This window comes from Mesoplodon bidens, assembly GCF_964165515.1.
Source record: "Mesoplodon bidens genome assembly, contig: HAP1_SCAFFOLD_562, whole genome shotgun sequence".
Taxonomy (NCBI): Eukaryota; Metazoa; Chordata; class Mammalia; order Artiodactyla; family Ziphiidae; genus Mesoplodon; species Mesoplodon bidens.
In genome coordinates this window covers 11,419-38,369 of record NW_027672062.1, presented here as the reverse complement: position 1 = coordinate 38,369, position 26,951 = coordinate 11,419, and the positions used below count along the sequence as shown (strand labels likewise).

The 26,951-nt window shown below is 50.6% G+C and overlaps 3 protein-coding genes across 3 annotated transcripts; all 3 read left to right on the top strand.

The window, feature by feature from the left end:
* Positions 1 to 2,523: 2,523 nt before the first annotated feature.
* On the top strand, positions 2,524 to 3,127 carry LOC308610627 (Golgi-associated RAB2B interactor protein 3-like; the record flags this gene model as incomplete). The annotated part of the gene is made up of 2 exons (XM_081259690.1): positions 2,524 to 3,054; positions 3,101 to 3,127. The coding sequence occupies 2 exons, from the start codon at positions 2,524 to 2,526 to the stop codon at positions 3,125 to 3,127; spliced, it is 558 nt and encodes a 185-aa protein (XP_081115816.1).
* Positions 3,128 to 14,619: 11,492 nt separating this feature from the next.
* On the top strand, positions 14,620 to 15,223 carry LOC308610625 (Golgi-associated RAB2B interactor protein 3-like; the record flags this gene model as incomplete). Its single annotated transcript, XM_081259689.1, has 2 exons — positions 14,620 to 15,150; positions 15,197 to 15,223. The coding sequence occupies 2 exons, from the start codon at positions 14,620 to 14,622 to the stop codon at positions 15,221 to 15,223; spliced, it is 558 nt and encodes a 185-aa protein (XP_081115815.1).
* Positions 15,224 to 22,019: 6,796 nt separating this feature from the next.
* On the top strand, positions 22,020 to 22,566 carry LOC308610644 (Golgi-associated RAB2B interactor protein 3-like; the record flags this gene model as incomplete). Its single annotated transcript, XM_081259707.1, has 1 exon — positions 22,020 to 22,566. A coding segment is annotated over one exon (547 nt), but the record flags the coding sequence as incomplete, so codon positions are not given.
* Positions 22,567 to 26,951: the final 4,385 nt, after the last annotated feature.

The window sequence follows — 26,951 nt, the reverse complement described above, 5'->3', positions numbered from 1 at the left end:
GGAACTCTTTCCAAAGCCTTTGACTCAGAGCCCCAGATTTTCACTATGCCAGAGGCTGAATCAGCCTACTTAAAACAGCTTCATCTTAGGATTCTGTACCCTTGGCTTTACCTTTTGTCTTTCTTAGCCTGTATTAGGCATTCTCACTCCCTCACCCCAAAGGACTTCTTTAACGTGAACCTAGTTAGTCCACTATGCAGGGCGTTAGCTGAGCAGACCCACAGTTGACACAATTTACACCTCCAGTGCAGTAGTAAAGTGGAGGTGGGGACTTGCCCACCGCAACGTGCCCTGCCTGGCACTTGCTCTGGATTTCCTTTTCTATCTTGACGGTTCATCAAGAGACACATGCACAGATACCTACGTATTTCAAAGCAACAGGCATCTTCCTCTGGAGGGAGACATCAATTTGGGTATCAAGTCAGTACACCCTATCAGATAAAGGCCAATATTTTGGACAGCAATATTCATCACCGTGGTAGCAATTCTGCAGCTGCAAGTGCAATTAGGCAATGGATGGTTGATTACAAACTAACCAATGTCCCAAACTTCAAGTCTGGCAACACACATACATACTAGAAAGGGTTTTTTTCCCTACAGCAAAATAAGGTCATTCACAGGATTGTTGAAGATGTGCTACGGTGGGAGGCATATTGAAGGCAGTGTCGTGGCTGGCACAGCAAGCGTGATGTGATGCTGGGGAACACAGCAGGGGCCACGCCATGCAAGGCTTTGAGGTCCATTTAAAGGAGTTTGATTTCTGACCTTGGAGTGATGCAAAGCCATGATATGTTTTCAAGAGGGGAGTGGCCTGATCAAATGTGCACTTTGTGGAGGGTACTGTGGTTTCTGTGAAAAGAAGTATTTGGCTGGGGGGGTTGTTAATATGGGACTTTATGTTACTTCCTATTTGGGGCCACAGGATCTATATAATGAGGAGATTGGAGGGTATGCTTTGAAAGACACCGTTCCATTTGAAATATCCACGTGGGGTGCATTTCTTCAACGAAGGACTTGTGGCCCCAGCTGCTGGGGGTGCATCCCACAGAAAGCCTTCAGCTGGCAGTGAGTTTGGAAATTGCCTGGGTTCCTCACCCAAGGTGCACGGCAAGAAATGATTGATGTGGAGTGTGAAGGTCAGGCCGTCGTAGCCCAACACAGACCCTCTCGGAAGGGTCACTCCAGTTCAAGAGCTCAGCTTCGGGCTTCCCTGGTGGCGCAGTGGTTGGGAGTCTGCCTGCCGACACAGGGGACACGGGTTCGTGCCCCGGTCCGGGAGGGCCCCACATGCCGCGGAGCGGCTGGGCCCGTGAGCCATGGCTCCGGAGCCTGTGCTCCGCAACGAGAGAGGCCACAACAGTGAGAGGCCCGCGTACCGCAAAAAAAAAAAAAAAAACAAACAAAAAAACAAGCAGGGGTCAAGGAGGGAAGGATTGGGAGTTTGGGATTAGCAGATACAAACTACAGGATGGATAAACAGCAGGGTCCTACTGTAGAGCACAGAGAACTATATTCAGTATCCTGTGATAAACCATAATGGAAAAGAATAGGAAAAAGAATGTATGTATACAAAAAACTGAATCAGAAATTAACCGAAGAAATTAACACAACACAAATTAACACAACATTGTAAATCAACTATACATCAATAAAAAAGAAGAAGGAAAAGAAAATAAATACAATCCAAGTTTGGGTTACCTTTGTGGGGAGGGAGCATGCAGAAGAGGGGCTGGCAGGGTTCTATTTCTTGCTCTGGGTGGCAGCTACAAGGGTGTTCACTTTCTTGTTACTCATTAAGCTATATTTATGCTTTCTGCACTTTCATGAATGTGTGTTATATTTCACAATAAAAAGTTTCTAAAACTGTAAAAAATATAAATATAAATATAAATATAAACAAAAGTTAGCCTCCTTGAAAAGAGAAAATGGGTGAGAAAATTCTCCATATCCTGGAAATGACAGTACCAGTGGGACTCTGACACGTAGCACTCTTTCTAAGTTCCTGCCAGCACTGTGCTATATACGCTGGGGACACAGAGAACAGCAATTCCCATAGGATGCCTGCCCTTAGCAAGTACACAGTCCACTTCCAGGATTTTATCCCCAGGACATCATTCAGCAGAAGCACGAAGATGACCCCTGCAGGGAGATTTGTAACAACAACAAGACTGGAAACCACCCAGATATTTACAAAAGCAGGAGGGTTTTCTCAACCTTTTGAGTAGAAAGACTATCCAGCCTACCCACACCTATACCCTGGCAGGGTCAGCCTGTTCCCTATGGACATGGTGCTTGGTTTAGGGGGAGGCTGGTGAGCCTGCCCCAAGGGGGTGGGGACTTGGAGGCTCAACAAAGGGGTGTGCGATGTGATGGTGACGGGTCACAAAGGACTTGCGGTATAAATATGGTCGGGCCAAGAGACTCTGGCAGAGTCCTGCAGGGAGGTGACGAGTTGCTTTCGTTCCCTCTCTCTCTCCGAGACTCAATTTGTGGCTGGTGGCTCTGTCTTGAACGAAGAGAGCCATGAGCAGTGAGAGTTTACCTCATTACACGGCCAATAGCTACTGTTCAGTGGGGGTGTTGAGGACCTCCATGGGGGTCCTGCAACGACAACTGTACGAGGGAGGAGAGTATGACATTTTCAAGTACGCTCCCATGTTTGAGAGCGACTTTATCCAGGTCAGCAAGAAAGGAGAACTGATTGACCTAGACAACCGCGTCCGAAGGGTGACTGTGGGTGTCGCATCCACCAGCCCCCTCTTCCCACTACCTGACGTCATGCTGCTGGCCCGAACAACGAAAGTCTGTGAAGAGCATGTCAGATGCGCCGGGATCACCAAGGGGAGAGGTTGCAAGCCCGTGAAGACCCTAGAGCTCACCAGGCTGCTTCCCTTGAAGTTTGTCAAGATCTCCATCCACAACCGTGAGAAACAGCAGCTGTGCCTGAATCTTGCTACCGGCCGGACTTTCTATCTGCAGCTGTGCCCCTCTTCCGATGCACAAAAAGACCTCTTTTCCCATTGGGAAAAGCTTGTCTATATCCTGAGACCACCGGTAGACAGTTACAGCAGTACCCCGATGCTCCAAACTGGAGATGCAGCGACTACAGAGGATGCCAAAATCCTAGTGGGAAGCACCCACAGAGACTCAAGAACACGGGGCAGGGTGCTTTGGGAGAGCAGGGCAAAGCTGGTCCTTCATAGCCTTTGGTGCTCTCTGAGACTCACCTGGGAAATACCTTCTATTGTTGAAAAGGGTCAGGGACAAACGAGCTATCACTATGGGATTCACCACACTGGAGAGGTTCCGAGTGCTTCTCCACCTTGTCCCACAGGGCTGAATTTCAGAGAGACCTTAGGTATCATTATCAGCTGCACTGGTCTCCTCACCAGGGCTGTAATCCCTCCTACAGCATCCTGACTGTCTGGTCTCTTCTTGAACACTTACCCCAGCCCAGGTAGTCTCATCAGTTGTGGAACATCATTCACAGTTAGGAAGTCCTTCCTTCATTGTGTCTCCCCGTGACGCCGACATGCTGATTCAAATCAGCCCAACCCGTGGAGTCACCAAAATGCAGAAGGTGTGCATCCCTTGACCCGGGAACCCCACTTCTAGGAGTCTGTCCTGCAGAGAGAGAAGCACAAGGGTATAAAATTAAAGTGTGTATCATGGAGAACTGTATCAGTGCTTTCCCTGACCCTGGGACTGTTCAAGTAAAATGGAGTGGCCGTTTGAGAGCGGTGCAGTAGATGGGATCTAGCATCCAATGGGAGCTTAGACTGGGTGATCTCAAAGGTTATTCTAAGTATAAGCCCTTGAGTTGCTCAGCTCCAGGATGAGAGAGGAGCAGACAGTTCAGATCTCACTTTCTGTCATCTCTAACTTACCTGATTCTCCTCCCCTTGGCTCAGACCACAGAGCTCCACAGAGAAAGGGATCAGGATGAGGCTGGGCTTCACAAGCTTCGTGACGTGACTGGAGCCACAAAAAGTGCCGAAGGATCAGCAGGAGGAATGACCATGGGCCTGGCGGGAGCCACCATCAAGGATCCAGGAGAAAGCGGATCCGGCGAGGCCACTGCAGGTATCCCCGATGGATCAACTGCAGGCGTGAAAAGCGCCGAAGGATCAGCGGCAGGGTTGCCCATGGGCCTGGCGGGAGCCATTATCCAGGATCCAGGAGAAAGCAGATCCGGCGAGGCCATTGCAGGTACCCACCATGGATCTACTACCGCCGTGAAAAGCGACGAAGGAACAGTGGCAGGAATGGCCATGGGCCTGGCTGGAGCCACGATCAAGGAGCCACCATCAAGGATCCTGGAGAAAGCGGATCCGGCGAGGTCATTGCAGGTGCCACCACACATCAAGTGCAGCCGTGAAAAGCTCCGAAGAATCAGCGGCAGGGATGACCACGGACCTGGCGGGAGCCACGGTCAAGGATCCAGGAAAAAGCGGATCCGGCGAGGCCACTGCAGGTGCCCCCCTTGGATCAACTGCAGCCGTGAAAAGTGCCGATGGATCAGCGGCAGGGATGACCACGGACCTGGCTGTAGCCACCATCAAGGATCCAAGAGAAAGCGGATTCAGCGAGGCCATTGCAGGTGCCCCCCATGGATCAACTGCAGCCGTGAAAAGCACAGAAGGATCACCGGCAGGGATGACCACGGGCCTGGCGGGAACCACCATCAAAGATTCAGGAGAAAGCGGTTCCGGCGAGGCCATTGCAGGTGCCCAGCCATGGATCAACTGCAGCCGTGAAAAGGGCCGAAGGATCAGCGACAGGGATATCCATCGGCTGGCGGGAGGCACCATCACGGATACAGGAGAAAGCGGTTCCGGCGAGGCCATTGCAGGTGCCCCCCATGTCTCAACTGCAGCCGTGAAAACCGCCGAAGGATCAGCGGCAGGGATGACCACCGGTCTGGCGGGAGCCACCATCAAGGATCCAGGAGAAAGCGGATCCAGTGAGGCCACTGCAGGTGCCCCCCCATGGATCAACTGCAGCCGTGAAATGCATCGAAGGATCAGCGGCAGGGATGTCCATGGGCCTGGCGGGAGCCATTATCAAGGATCCAGGAGAAAGCGGATCCGGCGAGGCCATTGCAGGTGCCCCCCATGGATCAAATGCAGCCGTGAAAAGCGCCGAAGGATCAGCGGCAGGAATGGCCATGGGCCTGGCTGGAGCCACCATCAAGGATCCAGGAGAAAGCGGATCTGGCGAGGCCATTGCAGGTGCCCCACATGGATCAACTGCAGCCGTGAAAAGCGCCGAAGGATCAGCGGCAGGGTTGACCATGGGCCTGGCGGGAGCCACCATCAAGGATCCAGGAGAAAGCGGATCTGGCGAGGCCATTGCAGGTGCCCCCCATGGATCAACTGCAGCCGTGAAAAGCGCCGAAGGAGCAGCGGCAGGGTTGACCATGGGCCTGGCGGGAGCCACCATCAAGGATCCAGGAGAAAGCGGATCCGGCGAGGACACTGCAGGTGCTGCCAGCTTATCCTTGCAGGACACGAACCTGGTCTTGGCCGATGATGCCAGCACATCCTCGACGGGGGCAGATGGTCCAGAGAGCAGCATGAGCATGGTGTTGCCAGTTGCAGTCACAACCAGCAAGCCTGCTGCTGGAAGAGCTGAAGGGAAGGTCGCAGACCCCGTGGTCTCCACCTTGCAGACCGAAGGCTACATGTCTGAACGGGATGGAAGCCAGAAGGGCTTCCACCCCAGGGATGAAGCCTGGAGAGAAAAAAAGAAAAGAAGGACACGTCTTCATCGAGGAAAAGTTCCCATCACCGCAGGACACGTGAAGGTCACCACAGGACAGGAGGGGACAAGACCCAGAAATCATCCTCCCACTGGTCCTCATCTGGCCATGGAAACTCCAAAGTTGACAAAGGACGGGAGGACAGCTCGCAAACTGAGGAACAGCCAGTCCGCCACCAGTTCAGGGACTCTAAGTAAGACATCCAGTAAGATCCTCTCCTTCTTTAGGAGCTTCAGAGTCATTCCTGGTTCAGAAACAAGGCTCACACATGACCATTGAGAGGCAGACAAAGCCCCGGTTGGCTTCCATGTTTAGCACACATTTGCTAAAAGGGGAGAAAAAAACAAGGACATGATAAACACAAAATTCACAATACTGGATTTCTGTAGGGTCAAAACAAGGGAGGGATGGTCTGGGAGGAAAAGCTATTATGCAAAGCGGTATGTCCATGGGAATGTATTATCGTTTCCATTTTATTTTAACGTCTCTGACATCAGGATGATTCTTATACTGCTGTCAGCCAAGTGGCAGTCACTGCCTTAGAAATATCTCAACCAATTTGTTTCACTGTTGTTTTCCTTTCAATATATGCACAAGAGATGGATGACAAAGTCTGAAAGATATCTTTCAAGAACTATAACATAAAGAAACTAAGGGACATAAATACTCACTATCCAGGAACACAAGAAAGGTTTAGATATATTGCTAAGGAATAACAGAATAATCCAAAATGCTCTGTACTGATGAACTATGCAAATTATGTATGCATGTGGAAAGCGATTCTAAAAATAAAAAAAATCATAAATGAGATTATGAAATCTCATTTCATACTGAGATTATGCATTTTTAAATGTCCATCATAAAAAAGTCTTTCCAGTTTAAAAAAAAGTTGTAAATAAATTTCATGAGTCCATGAAAATCATTAAATTGTTAACAACACTTGATAACAGTTGGATTAGAGTAACTGTTGATAACAGTTAACAACCGTCGGATTTGAGAAGAATGCCTCTGAGAACCATGTGTGTTTTTTGTTTTGCGGTTTGTTTTTTTTTTGCGGTATGCGGGCCTCTCGCTGCTGTGGCCTCTCCCATTGCGGAGCACAGGCTCCGGACGCACAGGCTCAGCGGCATGTAGGATCTTCCCGGACAGGGACACGAACCCGTGCCCCCTGCATCGGCAGGCGGACTCCCAACCACTGCGCCACCAGGGAAGCCCCATGTGTCTTTGTATGAACCGGGGAGTCATCTGCTAGCCTTGCAATTCTCTGCTCATTCCCTTCTGTGACAACAGGGTCTACTAGGATGGAAGTTGGGTTTCCAGTAAAACTTAGGGACTTTCTCTGCAGAGCAAATTAAGTGGTAGAGGTGGAGGAGGTGAGAAATAAGATACGGATTCTGGGAGGAGTGGTAGCTTGGGAGGATGAGAGGAAGCCCTTCTCAGTTGCTCTGGTGGGTTCCTGGAAAATCCCATCTTGTGATTTCCGATACACAAAGACCAATAGATTGTGGGGATCAATGTGTCCTGGGAGTTACCTCTTGAAGCAGTGGGTCTTGGTAAGAGGAGAGAAAGAGCCATGTTCTCTAAGACCTGAGAGGGGTTTGGGGGAAGCCTTCCGGAAATGTGAGGAGTTACGGGGTAGAGGAGGGAGATAAAGGGGAACTTTTTCCAAAGCCTTTGACTCAGAGCCCCAGATTTTCACTATGCCAGAGGCTGAATCAGCCTACTTAAAACAGCTTCATCTTAGGATTCTGTACCCTTGGCTTTACCTTTTGTCTTTCTTAGCCTGTATTAGGCATTCTCACTCCCTCACCCCAAAGGACTTCTTTAACGTGAACCTAGTTAGTCCACTATGCAGGGCGTTAGCTGAGCAGACCCACAGTTGACACAATTTACACCTCCAGTGCAGTAGTAAAGTGGAGGTGGGGACTTGCCCACCGCAACGTGCCCTGCCTGGCACTTGCTCTGGATTTCCTTTTCTATCTTGACGGTTCATCAAGAGACACATGCACAGATACCTACGTATTTCAAAGCGACAGGCATCTTCCTCTGGAGGGAGACATCAATTTGGGTATCAAGTCAGTACACCCTATCAGATAAAGGCCAATATTTTGGACAGCAATATTCATCACCGTGGTAGCAATTCTGCAGCTGCAAGTGCAATTAGGCAATGGATGGTTGATTACAAACTAACCAATGTCCCAAACTTCAAGTCTGGCAACACACATACATACTAGAAAGGGTTTTTTTCCCTACAGCAAAATAAGGTCATTCACAGGATTGTTGAAGATGTGCTACGGTGGGAGGCATATTGAAGGCAGTGTCGTGGCTGGCACAGCAAGCGTGATGTGATGCTGGGGAACACAGCAGGGGCCACGCCATGCATGGCTTTGAGGTCCATTTAAAGGAGTTTGATTTCTGACCTTGGAGTGATGCAAAGCCATGATATGTTTTCAAGAGGGGAGTGGCCTGATCAAATGTGCACTTTGTGGAGGGTACTGTGGTTTCTGTGAAAAGAAGTATTTGGCTGGGGGGGTTGTTAATATGGGACTTTATGTTACTTCCTATTTGGGGCCACAGGATCTATATAATGAGGAGATTGGAGGGTATGCTTTGAAAGACACCGTTCCATTTGAAATATCCACGTGGGGTGCATTTCTTCAACGAAGGACTTGTGGCCCCAGCTGCTGGGGGTGCATCCCACAGAAAGCCTTCAGCTGGCAGTGAGTTTGGAAATTGCCTGGGTTCCTCACCCGAGGTGCACGGCAAGAAATGATTGATGTGGAGTGTGAAGGTCAGGCCGTCGTAGCCCAACACAGACCCTCTCGGAAGGGTCACTCCAGTTCAAGAGCTCAGCTTCGGGCTTCCCTGGTGGCGCAGTGGTTGGGAGTCCGCCTGCCGACACAGGGGACACGGGTTCGTGCCCCGGTCCGGGAGGGCCCCACATGCCGCGGAGCGGCTGGGCCCGTGAGCCATGGCTCCGGAGCCTGTGCTCCGCAACGAGAGAGGCCACAACAGTGAGAGGCCCGCGTACCGCAAAAAAAAAAAAAAAAAAAAAAAAACAAGCAGGGGTCAAGGAGGGAAGGATTGGGAGTTTGGGATTAGCAGATACAAACTACAGGATGGATAAACAGCAGGGTCCTACTGTAGAGCACAGAGAACTATATTCAGTATCCTGTGATAAACCATAATGGAAAAGAATAGGAAAAAGAATGTATGTATACAAAAAACTGAATCAGAAATTAACCGAAGAAATTAACACAACACAAATTAACACAACATTGTAAATCAACTATACATCAATAAAAAAGAAGAAGGAAAAGAAAATAAATACAATCCAAGTTTGGGTTACCTTTGTGGGGAGGGAGCATGCAGAAGAGGGGCTGGCAGGGTTCTATTTCTTGCTCTGGGTGGCAGCTACAAGGGTGTTCACTTTCTTGTTACTCATTAAGCTATATTTATGCTTTCTGCACTTTCATGAATGTGTGTTATATTTCACAATAAAAAGTTTCTAAAACTGTAAAAAATATAAATATAAATATAAACAAAAGTTAGCCTCCTTGAAAAGAGAAAATGGGTGAGAAAATTCTCCATATCCTGGAAATGACAGTACCAGTGGGACTCTGACAGGTAGCAGCACTCTTTCTAAGTTCCTGCCAGCACTGGGCTGTATACGCTGGGGGCACAGAGAACAGCAATCCCCATAGGATGCCTGCCCTTAGCAAGTACACGGTCCACTTCCAGGATTTTATCCCCAGGACATCATTCAGCAGAAGCGCCAAGATGATGGAGATCTGTAACAACAACAAGACTGGAAGCCACCCAGATATTTACAAGAGCAGGAGGGTTTTCTCAACCTTTTGAGTAGAAAGACTATCCAGCCTACCCACACCTATACCCTGGCAGGGTCAGCCTCTTCCCTATGGACGTGGTGGTTGGTTTAGGGGGAGGCTGGTGAGCCTGCCCCAAGGGGGTGGGGGCTTGGACGCTCAACAAAGGGGTGTGTGATGCGATGGTGACGGGTCACAAAGGGCTTGCGGTATAAATAGGGTCGGGTCAAGAGACTCTGGCAGAGTCCTGCAGGGAGGTGACGAGGTGCTTTCGTTCCCTCTCTCTCTCTCCCTCCGAGACTCAGTTTGTGGCTGGTGGCTCTGTCTTGAACGAAGAGAGCCATGAGCAGTGAGAGTTTACCTCATTACACGGCCAACAGCTACTGTTCAGTGGGGGTGTCGAGGACCTCCATGGGGGTCCTGCAACGACAACTGTACGAGGGAGGAGAGTATGACATTTTCAAGCACGCTCCCATGTTGGAGAGCGACTTTATCCAGGTCAGCAAGGAAGGAGAACTGATTGACCTAGACAACCGCGTCCGAACGGTGACTGTGGGCGTCGCATCCACCAGCCCCCTCTTCCCGCTACCTGACGTCATGCTGCTGGCCCGACCAAGGAGAGTCTGTGCCGGGGTCACCAAGGGGAGAGGTTGCAAGCCCGTGAAGACCCTAGAGCTCACCAGGCTGCTCCCCTTGAAGTTTGTCAAGATCTCCATCCACAACCGGGAGAAACAGCAGCTGTGCCTGAATCTTGCTACCGGCCGGACTTTCTACCTGCAGCTGTGCCCCTCTTCCGACGCACAAGAAGACCTCTTTTCCTATTGGGAAAAGCTTGTCTATATCCTGAGACCACCGGTAGACAGTTACAGCAGTACCCCGATGCTCCAAACTGGAGATGCAGCGACTACAGAGGATGCCAACATCCTAGTGGTAAGCACCGACAGGGACTCAAGAACACGGGGCAGGGTGCTTTGGGAGAGCAGGGCAAAGCTGGTCCTTCATAGCCTTTGGTGCTCTCTGAGACTCGCCTGGGAAATACCTTCTACCGTTGAAAAGGGTCAGGGACAAACGAGCTATCACTACGGGAGTCCCCACACGGGAGAGGTTCCGAGTGCTTCTCCACCTTGTCCCACGAGGCCGAATTTCAGAGAGACCTTAGGTATCATCTCGGCTGCACTGGTCTCATCACCAGGGCTGTAATCCCTCCTACAGCATCCTGACTGTCTGCTCTCTTCCTGAACACTTACCCCAGCCCAGGTAGTCTCAGCAGGTGGGGAACATCATTCACAGCTAGGAAGTCCTTCCTTCATTGTGTCTCCCCGGGACTCCGACATGCTGACTCAAATCAGCCCAACCCGTGGAGTCACCAAAATGTAGAAGGTGTGCATCCCTTGACCCAGGAACCCCACTTCTAGGAATCTGTCCTGCAGGGAGAGAAGCACAAGGGTATAAAGTTAAAGTGCATAGCATCATGGAGAATTGTATCAGTGCTCTCCCTGGCCCTGGGACTGTTCAAGTACAGTGGAGTGGCCGTTTGACAGGGGTGCAGTAGATGGGGTCTTGCATCCAATGGGAGCTTAGACTGGGTGATTTCAAAGGTTATTCTAAGTATAAGGCCTTGAGTTGCTCAGCTCCAGGATGAGAGAGGAGCGGACAGTTCTGAGCTCACTTTCTGTCATCTCTATCTTACCTGTCTCTCCTCCCCTTGGCTCAGACCACAGAGCTCCACAGAGAAAGGGATCAGGATGAGGTTGGGCTTCGCAAGCTTCGTGACGTGACTGGAGCCACGTCTTGTGCTTATGTGGGGGGAGAGGGAATCCATCATGCCCCCCGTGGGTCACCTGCAGCCCTGAAAGGCGCCGAAGGATCGGCGGCAGGGATGACCGTGGGCCTGGCGGGAGCCACCATCGAGGATCCAGGAGAAAGCGGATCCGGCCAGGCCACTGCAGGTGCTGCCAGCCTATCCCTGCAGGACACGAGCCTGGTCTCGGCGGATGTTGCCAGCACATCCTCGACGGGGGCAGATGGTCCAGAGAGCAGCATGAGCATGGTGTTGCCAGGTGCAGTCACAACCAGCAAGCCTGCTGCTGGAAGAGCTGAAGGGAAGGTCGCAGCCCCCGTGGTCTCCACCTTGCAGAGCGAAGGCTACACGTCTGAAGGGGATGGAAGCCAGAAGGTCTCCCACCCCAGGGATGAAGCCTGGAAGGAAAAAAAGGAAAGAAGGACACGTCTTCATCGAGGAAAAGTTCCCATCACCGCAGGACAGGTGAAGGTCACCACAGGACACGAGGGGACAAGACCCAGAAAGCATCCTCCCACTGGTCCTCATGCGGCCATGAAAACCCCAAAGTTGACCAAGGAGGGGAGGACAGCTCGCAGACGGAGGAAGAGCCAGCCCGCCACCAGTTCGGGGACTCTAAGTAAGGCATCCAGTGAGATCCTCTCCTTCTTTAGGCGCTTCAGTCACTCCTGATTCAGCACCAAGGCTCACACATGACCACTGGGAGGTAGACAAAGCCCCGGTTGGCTTGGGTCCTTCCCTAGAGAGGCAGTTCCTACTTTCTTTAATAAAGGAAACCGTACAACTCCAAAAGAAATGCTATCTTGTGTTTTCTATGTCCCCTCGCCTGGTAGGGACTTGACAGTGACTTCTGTGATGCGAATTGTGCTTTGGCCTGAGACCCCAGAATCAAAATTTTGTTGTACAAGATAGGTATTAAGTATCATTCAGCCATTCACTAGGGCTGGAAATAGATGCACTATACAGAAATGTTCATTGCGAGGTTGCGAATCTTTGGAAATAAGATTTACTATGTAAATATAGTTTGGGGAGAAGATAAGCTGGGGGAGGTGACTGCGTGATGTGTAAACTTGCGTTGCTGAATTAATTACTGAATTCATCAAGTATTTACGGGGTGTCTGTGCCGTGCTGTGCCTAGCACGAGGCTATGTTATGGAAAAACCATCCTTTTCTCAGCAAAGCCCTTTGGTTTGGTTATGGGCACTCTGTAGAAGGCAAGGAAATAAGCACAGAAAAAGGTTTTGGTCGCTTGCTCGCAGGTCACACGTGCATAGCCACTGCCCGAAAGAGAAGCCTGTTTTCCCAGCAAGGCTTCTCCAGGGCACGTAGGGTGGAGGGAGGACAAGTCTGCAGCCGGGGCTGAGCTTTAGGCCATAGCTGGGGTCAGAGGTTCACCTTATGAAAACAGAAACTCTCTCTGGCTTGTAAGGAAATGAAACCATTGGGAGTTATTTTACTTTGTGTAGGGTAAAACAGAACACGGGGGGGATCAGGGTTGTCATTGGCTCAACAAAGGGACACAATCTTTATGGTAGAAGCAGCACCAACGAGGAGTCAGGAAATCTGAGTTCCTATCCTGTCTGGGCCACTGACTCTCCTGGGTCACTCTGCCTCTCTGTAATGGTACCTCTGTGGGCAGCCACGGGGTCCCCAACTGTAAAACCAATGGATTGGACCGCTGCAGTGATTCTTACCCTTGGTTGTATGTTGGGAGTTCCCTGGGGAGCTTCAAAACAAACAAACAAACAAACAAACAAACATTGATAGCCTGACCCCAATCCCAGAGATTCTGATGACATTTAGGTGGGGTAAGCCCTCCAGCACCGGGAGTTTTAAAAATCTCACCCAATAATTCTACTGTGCAGCAGCCAAGTTGGAAAACCACTGGGCTAGGAGGTCTGGGGGGCCTCTTTCAGCCCCAGTATGCCATAACTTTACAGTGGAAGACAGTAGTTCTCCAACATTCACATGCATAAGGATCACCTGGGAAGCCTATTTAAAAAATAACATTTCTCACCACATGATAGCCCTTATACGTGGACTCTAAAGTACGACGCAAATGAACATATCTGCAAAACAGAAACAGACTCCCAGACATAGGGAAGAGACTTGGGGTTTTCAGTGGGGTTGGGGGCGGGGAAGGATTGGGAGTTTGGGATTAGCAGATACAAACTACAGGGTGGATAAACAGCAGGGTCCTACTGTAGAGCACAGAGAACTATAGTCAGTATCCTGTGATAAACCATAATGGAAAAGAATAGGAAAAAGACTATACATGAAATATACAAAGAATACACATGAAACTGAATCAGAAATTAACACAACAGAAACAAATACAACCTTGTAAATCAACTACACTGTCAATAAAAAAGAAGGGGGAAAAGAAAAAAAATAGAAGCCAAGGTTGGGTTCCCTTTGTGGGGAGGGAGCATGCAGAAGAGGGGCTGGCAGGGTTCTATTTCTTGCTCTGGGTGGCAGCTACAAGGGTGCTCACTTTCTTGTTACTCATTAAGCTATATATTTATGGTTTGTGCACTTTCATGAGTGTGTGTTGTATTTCACAATAAAAACAGTTTCTAAAACTGTAAAAAAAAAAAAACCACAAATATAAAAAGTTAGCCTCCTTGAAAAGAGAAAATGGGTGAGAAAATTCTCCATATCCTGGAAATGACAGTACCAGTGGGACTCTGACAGGTAGCAGCACTCTTTCTAAGTTCCTGCCAGCACTGGGCTGTATACGCTGGGGGCACAGAGAACAGCAATCCCCATAGGATGCCTGCCCTTAGCAAGTACACGGTCCACTTCCAGGATTTTATCCCCAGGACATCATTCAGCAGAAGCGCCAAGATGATGGAGATCTGTAACAACAACAAGACTGGAAGCCACCCAGATATTTACAAGAGCAGGAGGGTTTTCTCAACCTTTTGAGTAGAAAGACTATCCAGCCTACCCACACCTATACCCTGGCAGGGTCAGCCTGTTCCCTATGGACATGGTGGTTGGTTTAGGGGGAGGCTGGTGAGCCTGCCCCAAGGGGGTGGGGACTTGGAGGCTCAACAAAGGGGTGTGCGATGTGATGGTGACGGGTCACAAAGGACTTGCGGTATAAATATGGTCGGGCCAAGAGACTCTGGCAGAGTCCTGCAGGGAGGTGACGAGTTGCTTTCGTTCCCTCTCTCTCTCCGAGACTCAATTTGTGGCTGGTGGCTCTGTCTTGAACGAAGAGAGCCATGAGCAGTGAGAGTTTACCTCATTACACGGCCAATAGCTACTGTTCAGTGGGGGTGTTGAGGACCTCCATGGGGGTCCTGCAACGACAACTGTACGAGGGAGGAGAGTATGACATTTTCAAGTACGCTCCCATGTTTGAGAGCGACTTTATCCAGGTCAGCAAGAAAGGAGAACTGATTGACCTAGACAACCGCGTCCGAAGGGTGACTGTGGGTGTCGCATCCACCAGCCCCCTCTTCCCACTACCTGACGTCATGCTGCTGGCCCGAACAACGAAAGTCTGTGAAGAGCATGTCAGATGCGCCGGGATCACCAAGGGGAGAGGTTGCAAGCCCGTGAAGACCCTAGAGCTCACCAGGCTGCTTCCCTTGAAGTTTGTCAAGATCTCCATCCACAACCGTGAGAAACAGCAGCTGTGCCTGAATCTTGCTACCGGCCGGACTTTCTATCTGCAGCTGTGCCCCTCTTCCGATGCACAAAAAGACCTCTTTTCCCATTGGGAAAAGCTTGTCTATATCCTGAGACCACCGGTAGACAGTTACAGCAGTACCCCGATGCTCCAAACTGGAGATGCAGCGACTACAGAGGATGCCAAAATCCTAGTGGGAAGCACCCACAGAGACTCAAGAACACGGGGCAGGGTGCTTTGGGAGAGCAGGGCAAAGCTGGTCCTTCATAGCCTTTGGTGCTCTCTGAGACTCACCTGGGAAATACCTTCTATTGTTGAAAAGGGTCAGGGACAAACGAGCTATCACTATGGGATTCACCACACTGGAGAGGTTCCGAGTGCTTCTCCACCTTGTCCCACAGGGCTGAATTTCAGAGAGACCTTAGGTATCATATCAGCTGCACTGGTCTCCTCACCAGGGCTGTAATCCCTCCTACAGCATCCTGACTGTCTGGTCTCTTCTTGAACACTTACCCCAGCCCAGGTAGTCTCATCAGTTGTGGAACATCATTCACAGTTAGGAAGTCCTTCCTTCATTGTGTCTCCCCGTGACGCCGACATGCTGATTCAAATCAGCCCAACCCGTGGAGTCACCAAAATGCAGAAGGTGTGCATCCCTTGACCCGGGAACCCCACTTCTAGGAGTCTGTCCTGCAGAGAGAGAAGCACAAGGGTATAAAATTAAAGTGTGTATCATGGAGAACTGTATCAGTGCTTTCCCTGACCCTGGGACTGTTCAAGTAAAATGGAGTGGCCGTTTGAGAGCGGTGCAGTAGATGGGATCTAGCATCCAATGGGAGCTTAGACTGGGTGATCTCAAAGGTTATTCTAAGTATAAGCCCTTGAGTTGCTCAGCTCCAGGATGAGAGAGGAGCAGACAGTTCAGATCTCACTTTCTGTCATCTCTAACTTACCTGATTCTCCTCCCCTTGGCTCAGACCACAGAGCTCCACAGAGAAAGGGATCAGGATGAGGCTGGGCTTCACAAGCTTCGTGACGTGACTGGAGCCACAAAAAGTGCCGAAGGATCAGCAGGAGGAATGACCATGGGCCTGGCGGGAGCCACCATCAAGGATCCAGGAGAAAGCGGATCCGGCGAGGCCACTGCAGGTATCCCCGATGGATCAACTGCAGGCGTGAAAAGCGCCGAAGGATCAGCGGCAGGGTTGCCCATGGGCCTGGCGGGAGCCATTATCCAGGATCCAGGAGAAAGCAGATCCGGCGAGGCCATTGCAGGTACCCACCATGGATCTACTACCGCCGTGAAAAGCGACGAAGGAACAGTGGCAGGAATGGCCATGGGCCTGGCTGGAGCCACGATCAAGGAGCCACCATCAAGGATCCTGGAGAAAGCGGATCCGGCGAGGTCATTGCAGGTGCCACCACACATCAAGTGCAGCCGTGAAAAGCTCCGAAGAATCAGCGGCAGGGATGACCACGGACCTGGCGGGAGCCACGGTCAAGGATCCAGGAAAAAGCGGATCCGGCGAGGCCACTGCAGGTGCCCCCCTTGGATCAACTGCAGCCGTGAAAAGTGCCGATGGATCAGCGGCAGGGATGACCACGGACCTGGCTGTAGCCACCATCAAGGATCCAAGAGAAAGCGGATTCAGCGAGGCCATTGCAGGTGCCCCCCATGGATCAACTGCAGCCGTGAAAAGCACAGAAGGATCACCGGCAGGGATGACCACGGGCCTGGCGGGAACCACCATCAAAGATTCAGGAGAAAGCGGTTCCGGCGAGGCCATTGCAGGTGCCCAGCCATGGATCAACTGCAGCCGTGAAAAGGGCCGAAGGATCAGCGACAGGGATATCCATCGGCTGGCGGGAGGCACCATCACGGATACAGGAGAAAGCGGTTCCGGCGAGGCCATTGCAGGTGCCCCCCATGTCTCAACTGCAGCCGTGAAAACCGCCGAAGGATCAGCGGCAGGGATGACCACCGGTCTGGCGGGAGCCACCATCAAGGATCCAGGAGAAAGCGGATCCGGTGAGGCCACTGCAGGTGCCCCCCCATGGATCAACTGCAGCCGTGAAATGCATCGAAGGATCAGCGGCAGGGATGTCCATGGGCCTGGCGGGAGCCATTATCAAGGATCCAGGAGAAAGCGGATCCGGCGAGGCCATTGCAGGTGCCCCCCATGGATCAAATGCAGCCGTGAAAAGCGCCGAAGGATCAGCGGCAGGAATGGCCATGGGCCTGGCTGGAGCCACCATCAAGGATCCAGGAGAAAGCGGATCTGGCGAGGCCATTGCAGGTGCCCCACATGGATCAACTGCAGCCGTGAAAAGCGCCGAAGGATCAGCGGCAGGGTTGACCATGGGCCTGGCGGGAGCCACCATCAAGGATCCAGGAGAAAGCGGATCTGGCGAGGCCATTGCAGGTGCCCCCCATGGATCAACTGCAGCCGTGAAAAGCGCCGAAGGAGCAGCGGCAGGGTTGACCATGGGCCTGGCGGGAGCCACCATCAAGGATCCAGGAGAAAGCGGATCCGGCGAGGACACTGCAGGTGCTGCCAGCTTATCCTTGCAGGACACGAACCTGGTCTTGGCCGATGATGCCAGCACATCCTCGACGGGGGCAGATGGTCCAGAGAGCAGCATGAGCATGGTGTTGCCAGTTGCAGTCACAACCAGCAAGCCTGCTGCTGGAAGAGCTGAAGGGAAGGTCGCAGACCCCGTGGTCTCCACCTTGCAGACCGAAGGCTACATGTCTGAACGGGATGGAAGCCAGAAGGGCTTCCACCCCAGGGATGAAGCCTGGAGAGAAAAAAAGAAAAGAAGGACACGTCTTCATCGAGGAAAAGTTCCCATCACCGCAGGACACGTGAAGGTCACCACAGGACAGGAGGGGACAAGACCCAGAAATCATCCTCCCACTGGTCCTCATCTGGCCATGGAAACTCCAAAGTTGACAAAGGACGGGAGGACAGCTCGCAAACTGAGGAACAGCCAGTCCGCCACCAGTTCAGGGACTCTAAGTAAGACATCCAGTAAGATCCTCTCCTTCTTTAGGAGCTTCAGAGTCATTCCTGGTTCAGAAACAAGGCTCACACATGACCATTGAGAGGCAGACAAAGCCCCGGTTGGCTTCCATGTTTAGCACACATTTGCTAAAAGGGGAGAAAAAAACAAGGACATGATAAACACAAAATTCACAATACTGGATTTCTGTAGGGTCAAAACAAGGGAGGGATGGTCTGGGAGGAAAAGCTATTATGCAAAGCGGTATGTCCATGGGAATGTATTATCGTTTCCATTTTATTTTAACGTCTCTGACATCAGGATGATTCTTATACTGCTGTCAGCCAAGTGGCAGTCACTGCCTTAGAAATATCTCAACCAATTTGTTTCACTGTTGTTTTCCTTTCAATATATGCACAAGAGATGGATGACAAAGTCTGAAAGATATCTTTCAAGAACTATAACATAAAGAAACTAAGGGACATAAATACTCACTATCCAGGAACACAAGAAAGGTTTAGATATATTGCTAAGGAATAACAGAATAATCCAAAATGCTCTGTACTGATGAACTATGCAAATTATGTATGCATGTGGAAAGCGATTCTAAAAATAAAAAAAATCATAAATGAGATTATGAAATCTCATTTCATACTGAGATTATGCATTTTTAAATGTCCATCATAAAAAAGTCTTTCCAGTTTAAAAAAAAGTTGTAAATAAATTTCATGAGTCCATGAAAATCATTAAATTGTTAACAACACTTGATAACAGTTGGATTAGAGTAACTGTTGATAACAGTTAACAACCGTCGGATTTGAGAAGAATGCCTCTGAGAACCATGTGTGTTTTTTGTTTTGCGGTTTGTTTTTTTTTGGCGGTATGCGGGCCTCTCGCTGCTGTGGCCTCTCCCATTGCGGAGCACAGGCTCCGGACGCACAGGCTCAGCGGCATGTAGGATCTTCCCGGACAGGGACACGAACCCGTGCCCCCTGCATCGGCAGGCGGACTCCCAACCACTGCGCCACCAGGGAAGCCCCATGTGTCTTTGTATGAACCGGGGAGTCATCTGCTAGCCTTGCAATTCTCTGCTCATTCCCTTCTGTGACAACAGGGTCTACTAGGATGGAAGTTGGGTTTCCAGTAAAACTTAGGGACTTTCTCTGCAGAGCAAATTAAGTGGTAGAGGTGGAGGAGGTGAGAAATAAGATACGGATTCTGGGAGGAGTGGTAGCTTGGGAGGATGAGAGGAAGCCCTTCTCAGTTGCTCTGGTGGGTTCCTGGAAAATCCCATCTTGTGATTTCCGATACACAAAGACCAATAGATTGTGGGGATCAATGTGTCCTGGGAGTTACCTCTTGAAGCAGTGGGTCTTGGTAAGAGGAGAGAAAGAGCCATGTTCTCTAAGACCTGAGAGGGGTTTGGGGGAAGCCTTCCGGAAATGTGAGGAGTTACGGGGTAGAGGAGGGAGATAAAGGGGAACTTTTTCCAAAGCCTTTGACTCAGAGCCCCAGATTTTCACTATGCCAGAGGCTGAATCAGCCTACTTAAAACAGCTTCATCTTAGGATTCTGTACCCTTGGCTTTACCTTTTGTCTTTCTTAGCCTGTATTAGGCATTCTCACTCCCTCACCCCAAAGGACTTCTTTAACGTGAACCTAGTTAGTCCACTATGCAGGGCGTTAGCTGAGCAGACCCACAGTTGACACAATTTACACCTCCAGTGCAGTAGTAAAGTGGAGGTGGGGACTTGCCCACCGCAACGTGCCCTGCCTGGCACTTGCTCTGGATTTCCTTTTCTATCTTGACGGTTCATCAAGAGACACATGCACAGATACCTACGTATTTCAAAGCGACAGGCATCTTCCTCTGGAGGGAGACATCAATTTGGGTATCAAGTCAGTACACCCTATCAGATAAAGGCCAATATTTTGGACAGCAATATTCATCACCGTGGTAGCAATTCTGCAGCTGCAAGTGCAATTAGGCAATGGATGGTTGATTACAAACTAACCAATGTCCCAAACTTCAAGTCTGGCAACACACATACATACTAGAAAGGGTTTTTTTCCCTACAGCAAAATAAGGTCATTCACAGGATTGTTGAAGATGTGCTACGGTGGGAGGCATATTGAAGGCAGTGTCGTGGCTGGCACAGCAAGCGTGATGTGATGCTGGGGAACACAGCAGGGGCCACGCCATGCATGGCTTTGAGGTCCATTTAAAGGAGTTTGATTTCTGACCTTGGAGTGATGCAAAGCCATGATATGTTTTCAAGAGGGGAGTGGCCTGATCAAATGTGCACTTTGTGGAGGGTACTGTGGTTTCTGTGAAAAGAAGTATTTGGCTGGGGGGGTTGTTAATATGGGACTTTATGTTACTTCCTATTTGGGGCCACAGGATCTATATAATGAGGAGATTGGAGGGTATGCTTTGAAAGACACCGTTCCATTTGAAATATCCACGTGGGGTGCATTTCTTCAACGAAGGACTTGTGGCCCCAGCTGCTGGGGGTGCATCCCACAGAAAGCCTTCAGCTGGCAGTGAGTTTGGAAATTGCCTGGGTTCCTCACCCGAGGTGCACGGCAAGAAATGATTGATGTGGAGTGTGAAGGTCAGGCCGTCGTAGCCCAACACAGACCCTCTCGGAAGGGTCACTCCAGTTCAAGAGCTCAGCTTCGGGCTTCCCTGGTGGCGCAGTGGTTGGGAGTCCGCCTGCCGACACAGGGGACACGGGTTCGTGCCCCGGTCCGGGAGGGCCCCACATGCCGCGGAGCGGCTGGGCCCGTGAGCCATGGCTCCGGAGCCTGTGCTCCGCAACGAGAGAGGCCACAACAGTGAGAGGCCCGCGTACCGCAAAAAAAAAAAAAAAAAAAAAAAAACAAGCAGGGGTCAAGGAGGGAAGGATTGGGAGTTTGGGATTAGCAGATACAAACTACAGGATGGATAAACAGCAGGGTCCTACTGTAGAGCACAGAGAACTATATTCAGTATCCTGTGATAAACCATAATGGAAAAGAATAGGAAAAAGAATGTATGTATACAAAAAACTGAATCAGAAATTAACCGAAGAAATTAACACAACACAAATTAACACAACATTGTAAATCAACTATACATCAATAAAAAAGAAGAAGGAAAAGAAAATAAATACAATCCAAGTTTGGGTTACCTTTGTGGGGAGGGAGCATGCAGAAGAGGGGCTGGCAGGGTTCTATTTCTTGCTCTGGGTGGCAGCTACAAGGGTGTTCACTTTCTTGTTACTCATTAAGCTATATTTATGCTTTCTGCACTTTCATGAATGTGTGTTATATTTCACAATAAAAAGTTTCTAAAACTGTAAAAAATATAAATATAAATATAAACAAAAGTTAGCCTCCTTGAAAAGAGAAAATGGGTGAGAAAATTCTCCATATCCTGGAAATGACAGTACCAGTGGGACTCTGACAGGTAGCAGCACTCTTTCTAAGTTCCTGCCAGCACTGGGCTGTATACGCTGGGGGCACAGAGAACAGCAATCCCCATAGGATGCCTGCCCTTAGCAAGTACACGGTCCACTTCCAGGATTTTATCCCCAGGACATCATTCAGCAGAAGCGCCAAGATGATGGAGATCTGTAACAACAACAAGACTGGAAGCCACCCAGATATTTACAAGAGCAGGAGGGTTTTCTCAACCTTTTGAGTAGAAAGACTATCCAGCCTACCCACACCTATACCCTGGCAGGGTCAGCCTCTTCCCTATGGACGTGGTGGTTGGTTTAGGGGGAGGCTGGTGAGCCTGCCCCAAGGGGGTGGGGGCTTGGACGCTCAACAAAGGGGTGTGTGATGCGATGGTGACGGGTCACAAAGGGCTTGCGGTATAAATAGGGTCGGGTCAAGAGACTCTGGCAGAGTCCTGCAGGGAGGTGACGAGTTGCTTTCGTTCCCTCTCTCTCTCCGAGACTCAATTTGTGGCTGGTGGCTCTGTCTTGAACGAAGAGAGCCATGAGCAGTGAGAGTTTACCTCATTACACGGCCAATAGCTACTGTTCAGTGGGGGTGTTGAGGACCTCCATGGGGGTCCTGCAACGACAACTGTACGAGGGAGGAGAGTATGACATTTTCAAGTACGCTCCCATGTTTGAGAGCGACTTTATCCAGGTCAGCAAGAAAGGAGAACTGATTGACCTAGACAACCGCGTCCGAAGGGTGACTGTGGGTGTCGCATCCACCAGCCCCCTCTTCCCACTACCTGACGTCATGCTGCTGGCCCGAACAACGAAAGTCTGTGAAGAGCATGTCAGATGCGCCGGGATCACCAAGGGGAGAGGTTGCAAGCCCGTGAAGACCCTAGAGCTCACCAGGCTGCTTCCCTTGAAGTTTGTCAAGATCTCCATCCACAACCGTGAGAAACAGCAGCTGTGCCTGAATCTTGCTACCGGCCGGACTTTCTATCTGCAGCTGTGCCCCTCTTCCGATGCACAAAAAGACCTCTTTTCCCATTGGGAAAAGCTTGTCTATATCCTGAGACCACCGGTAGACAGTTACAGCAGTACCCCGATGCTCCAAACTGGAGATGCAGCGACTACAGAGGATGCCAAAATCCTAGTGGGAAGCACCCACAGAGACTCAAGAACACGGGGCAGGGTGCTTTGGGAGAGCAGGGCAAAGCTGGTCCTTCATAGCCTTTGGTGCTCTCTGAGACTCACCTGGGAAATACCTTCTATTGTTGAAAAGGGTCAGGGACAAACGAGCTATCACTATGGGATTCACCACACTGGAGAGGTTCCGAGTGCTTCTCCACCTTGTCCCACAGGGCTGAATTTCAGAGAGACCTTAGGTATCATATCAGCTGCACTGGTCTCCTCACCAGGGCTGTAATCCCTCCTACAGCATCCTGACTGTCTGGTCTCTTCTTGAACACTTACCCCAGCCCAGGTAGTCTCATCAGTTGTGGAACATCATTCACAGTTAGGAAGTCCTTCCTTCATTGTGTCTCCCCGTGACGCCGACATGCTGATTCAAATCAGCCCAACCCGTGGAGTCACCAAAATGCAGAAGGTGTGCATCCCTTGACCCGGGAACCCCACTTCTAGGAGTCTGTCCTGCAGAGAGAGAAGCACAAGGGTATAAAATTAAAGTGTGTATCATGGAGAACTGTATCAGTGCTTTCCCTGACCCTGGGACTGTTCAAGTAAAATGGAGTGGCCGTTTGAGAGCGGTGCAGTAGATGGGATCTAGCATCCAATGGGAGCTTAGACTGGGTGATCTCAAAGGTTATTCTAAGTATAAGCCCTTGAGTTGCTCAGCTCCAGGATGAGAGAGGAGCAGACAGTTCAGATCTCACTTTCTGTCATCTCTAACTTACCTGATTCTCCTCCCCTTGGCTCAGACCACAGAGCTCCACAGAGAAAGGGATCAGGATGAGGCTGGGCTTCACAAGCTTCGTGACGTGACTGGAGCCACAAAAAGTGCCGAAGGATCAGCAGGAGGAATGACCATGGGCCTGGCGGGAGCCACCATCAAGGATCCAGGAGAAAGCGGATCCGGCGAGGCCACTGCAGGTATCCCCGATGGATCAACTGCAGGCGTGAAAAGCGCCGAAGGATCAGCGGCAGGGTTGCCCATGGGCCTGGCGGGAGCCATTATCCAGGATCCAGGAGAAAGCAGATCCGGCGAGGCCATTGCAGGTACCCACCATGGATCTACTACCGCCGTGAAAAGCGACGAAGGAACAGTGGCAGGAATGGCCATGGGCCTGGCTGGAGCCACGATCAAGGAGCCACCATCAAGGATCCTGGAGAAAGCGGATCCGGCGAGGTCATTGCAGGTGCCACCACACATCAAGTGCAGCCGTGAAAAGCTCCGAAGAATCAGCGGCAGGGATGACCACGGACCTGGCGGGAGCCACGGTCAAGGATCCAGGAAAAAGCGGATCCGGCGAGGCCACTGCAGGTGCCCCCCTTGGATCAACTGCAGCCGTGAAAAGTGCCGATGGATCAGCGGCAGGGATGACCACGGACCTGGCTGTAGCCACCATCAAGGATCCAAGAGAAAGCGGATTCAGCGAGGCCATTGCAGGTGCCCCCCATGGATCAACTGCAGCCGTGAAAAGCACAGAAGGATCACCGGCAGGGATGACCACGGGCCTGGCGGGAACCACCATCAAAGATTCAGGAGAAAGCGGTTCCGGCGAGGCCATTGCAGGTGCCCAGCCATGGATCAACTGCAGCCGTGAAAAGGGCCGAAGGATCAGCGACAGGGATATCCATCGGCTGGCGGGAGGCACCATCACGGATACAGGAGAAAGCGGTTCCGGCGAGGCCATTGCAGGTGCCCCCCATGTCTCAACTGCAGCCGTGAAAACCGCCGAAGGATCAGCGGCAGGGATGACCACCGGTCTGGCGGGAGCCACCATCAAGGATCCAGGAGAAAGCGGATCCGGTGAGGCCACTGCAGGTGCCCCCCCATGGATCAACTGCAGCCGTGAAATGCATCGAAGGATCAGCGGCAGGGATGTCCATGGGCCTGGCGGGAGCCATTATCAAGGATCCAGGAGAAAGCGGATCCGGCGAGGCCATTGCAGGTGCCCCCCATGGATCAAATGCAGCCGTGAAAAGCGCCGAAGGATCAGCGGCAGGAATGGCCATGGGCCTGGCTGGAGCCACCATCAAGGATCCAGGAGAAAGCGGATCTGGCGAGGCCATTGCAGGTGCCCCACATGGATCAACTGCAGCCGTGAAAAGCGCCGAAGGATCAGCGGCAGGGTTGACCATGGGCCTGGCGGGAGCCACCATCAAGGATCCAGGAGAAAGCGGATCTGGCGAGGCCATTGCAGGTGCCCCCCATGGATCAACTGCAGCCGTGAAAAGCGCCGAAGGAGCAGCGGCAGGGTTGACCATGGGCCTGGCGGGAGCCACCATCAAGGATCCAGGAGAAAGCGGATCCGGCGAGGACACTGCAGGTGCTGCCAGCTTATCCTTGCAGGACACGAACCTGGTCTTGGCCGATGATGCCAGCACATCCTCGACGGGGGCAGATGGTCCAGAGAGCAGCATGAGCATGGTGTTGCCAGTTGCAGTCACAACCAGCAAGCCTGCTGCTGGAAGAGCTGAAGGGAAGGTCGCAGACCCCGTGGTCTCCACCTTGCAGACCGAAGGCTACATGTCTGAACGGGATGGAAGCCAGAAGGGCTTCCACCCCAGGGATGAAGCCTGGAGAGAAAAAAAGAAAAGAAGGACACGTCTTCATCGAGGAAAAGTTCCCATCACCGCAGGACACGTGAAGGTCACCACAGGACAGGAGGGGACAAGACCCAGAAATCATCCTCCCACTGGTCCTCATCTGGCCATGGAAACTCCAAAGTTGACAAAGGACGGGAGGACAGCTCGCAAACTGAGGAACAGCCAGTCCGCCACCAGTTCAGGGACTCTAAGTAAGACATCCAGTAAGATCCTCTCCTTCTTTAGGAGCTTCAGAGTCATTCCTGGTTCAGAAACAAGGCTCACACATGACCATTGAGAGGCAGACAAAGCCCCGGTTGGCTTCCATGTTTAGCACACATTTGCTAAAAGGGGAGAAAAAAACAAGGACATGATAAACACAAAATTCACAATACTGGATTTCTGTAGGGTCAAAACAAGGGAGGGATGGTCTGGGAGGAAAAGCTATTATGCAAAGCGGTATGTCCATGGGAATGTATTATCGTTTCCATTTTATTTTAACGTCTCTGACATCAGGATGATTCTTATACTGCTGTCAGCCAAGTGGCAGTCACTGCCTTAGAAATATCTCAACCAATTTGTTTCACTGTTGTTTTCCTTTCAATATATGCACAAGAGATGGATGACAAAGTCTGAAAGATATCTTTCAAGAACTATAACATAAAGAAACTAAGGGACATAAATACTCACTATCCAGGAACACAAGAAAGGTTTAGATATATTGCTAAGGAATAACAGAATAATCCAAAATGCTCTGTACTGATGAACTATGCAAATTATGTATGCATGTGGAAAGCGATTCTAAAAATAAAAAAAATCATAAATGAGATTATGAAATCTCATTTCATACTGAGATTATGCATTTTTAAATGTCCATCATAAAAAAGTCTTTCCAGTTTAAAAAAAAGTTGTAAATAAATTTCATGAGTCCATGAAAATCATTAAATTGTTAACAACACTTGATAACAGTTGGATTAGAGTAACTGTTGATAACAGTTAACAACCGTCGGATTTGAGAAGAATGCCTCTGAGAACCATGTGTGTTTTTTGTTTTGCGGTTTGTTTTTTTTTGGCGGTATGCGGGCCTCTCGCTGCTGTGGCCTCTCCCATTGCGGAGCACAGGCTCCGGACGCACAGGCTCAGCGGCATGTAGGATCTTCCCGGACAGGGACACGAACCCGTGCCCCCTGCATCGGCAGGCGGACTCCCAACCACTGCGCCACCAGGGAAGCCCCATGTGTCTTTGTATGAACCGGGGAGTCATCTGCTAGCCTTGCAATTCTCTGCTCATTCCCTTCTGTGACAACAGGGTCTACTAGGATGGAAGTTGGGTTTCCAGTAAAACTTAGGGACTTTCTCTGCAGAGCAAATTAAGTGGTAGAGGTGGAGGAGGTGAGAAATAAGATACGGATTCTGGGAGGAGTGGTAGCTTGGGAGGATGAGAGGAAGCCCTTCTCAGTTGCTCTGGTGGGTTCCTGGAAAATCCCATCTTGTGATTTCCGATACACAAAGACCAATAGATTGTGGGGATCAATGTGTCCTGGGAGTTACCTCTTGAAGCAGTGGGTCTTGGTAAGAGGAGAGAAAGAGCCATGTTCTCTAAGACCTGAGAGGGGTTTGGGGGAAGCCTTCCGGAAATGTGAGGAGTTACGGGGTAGAGGAGGGAGATAAAGGGGAACTTTTTCCAAAGCCTTTGACTCAGAGCCCCAGATTT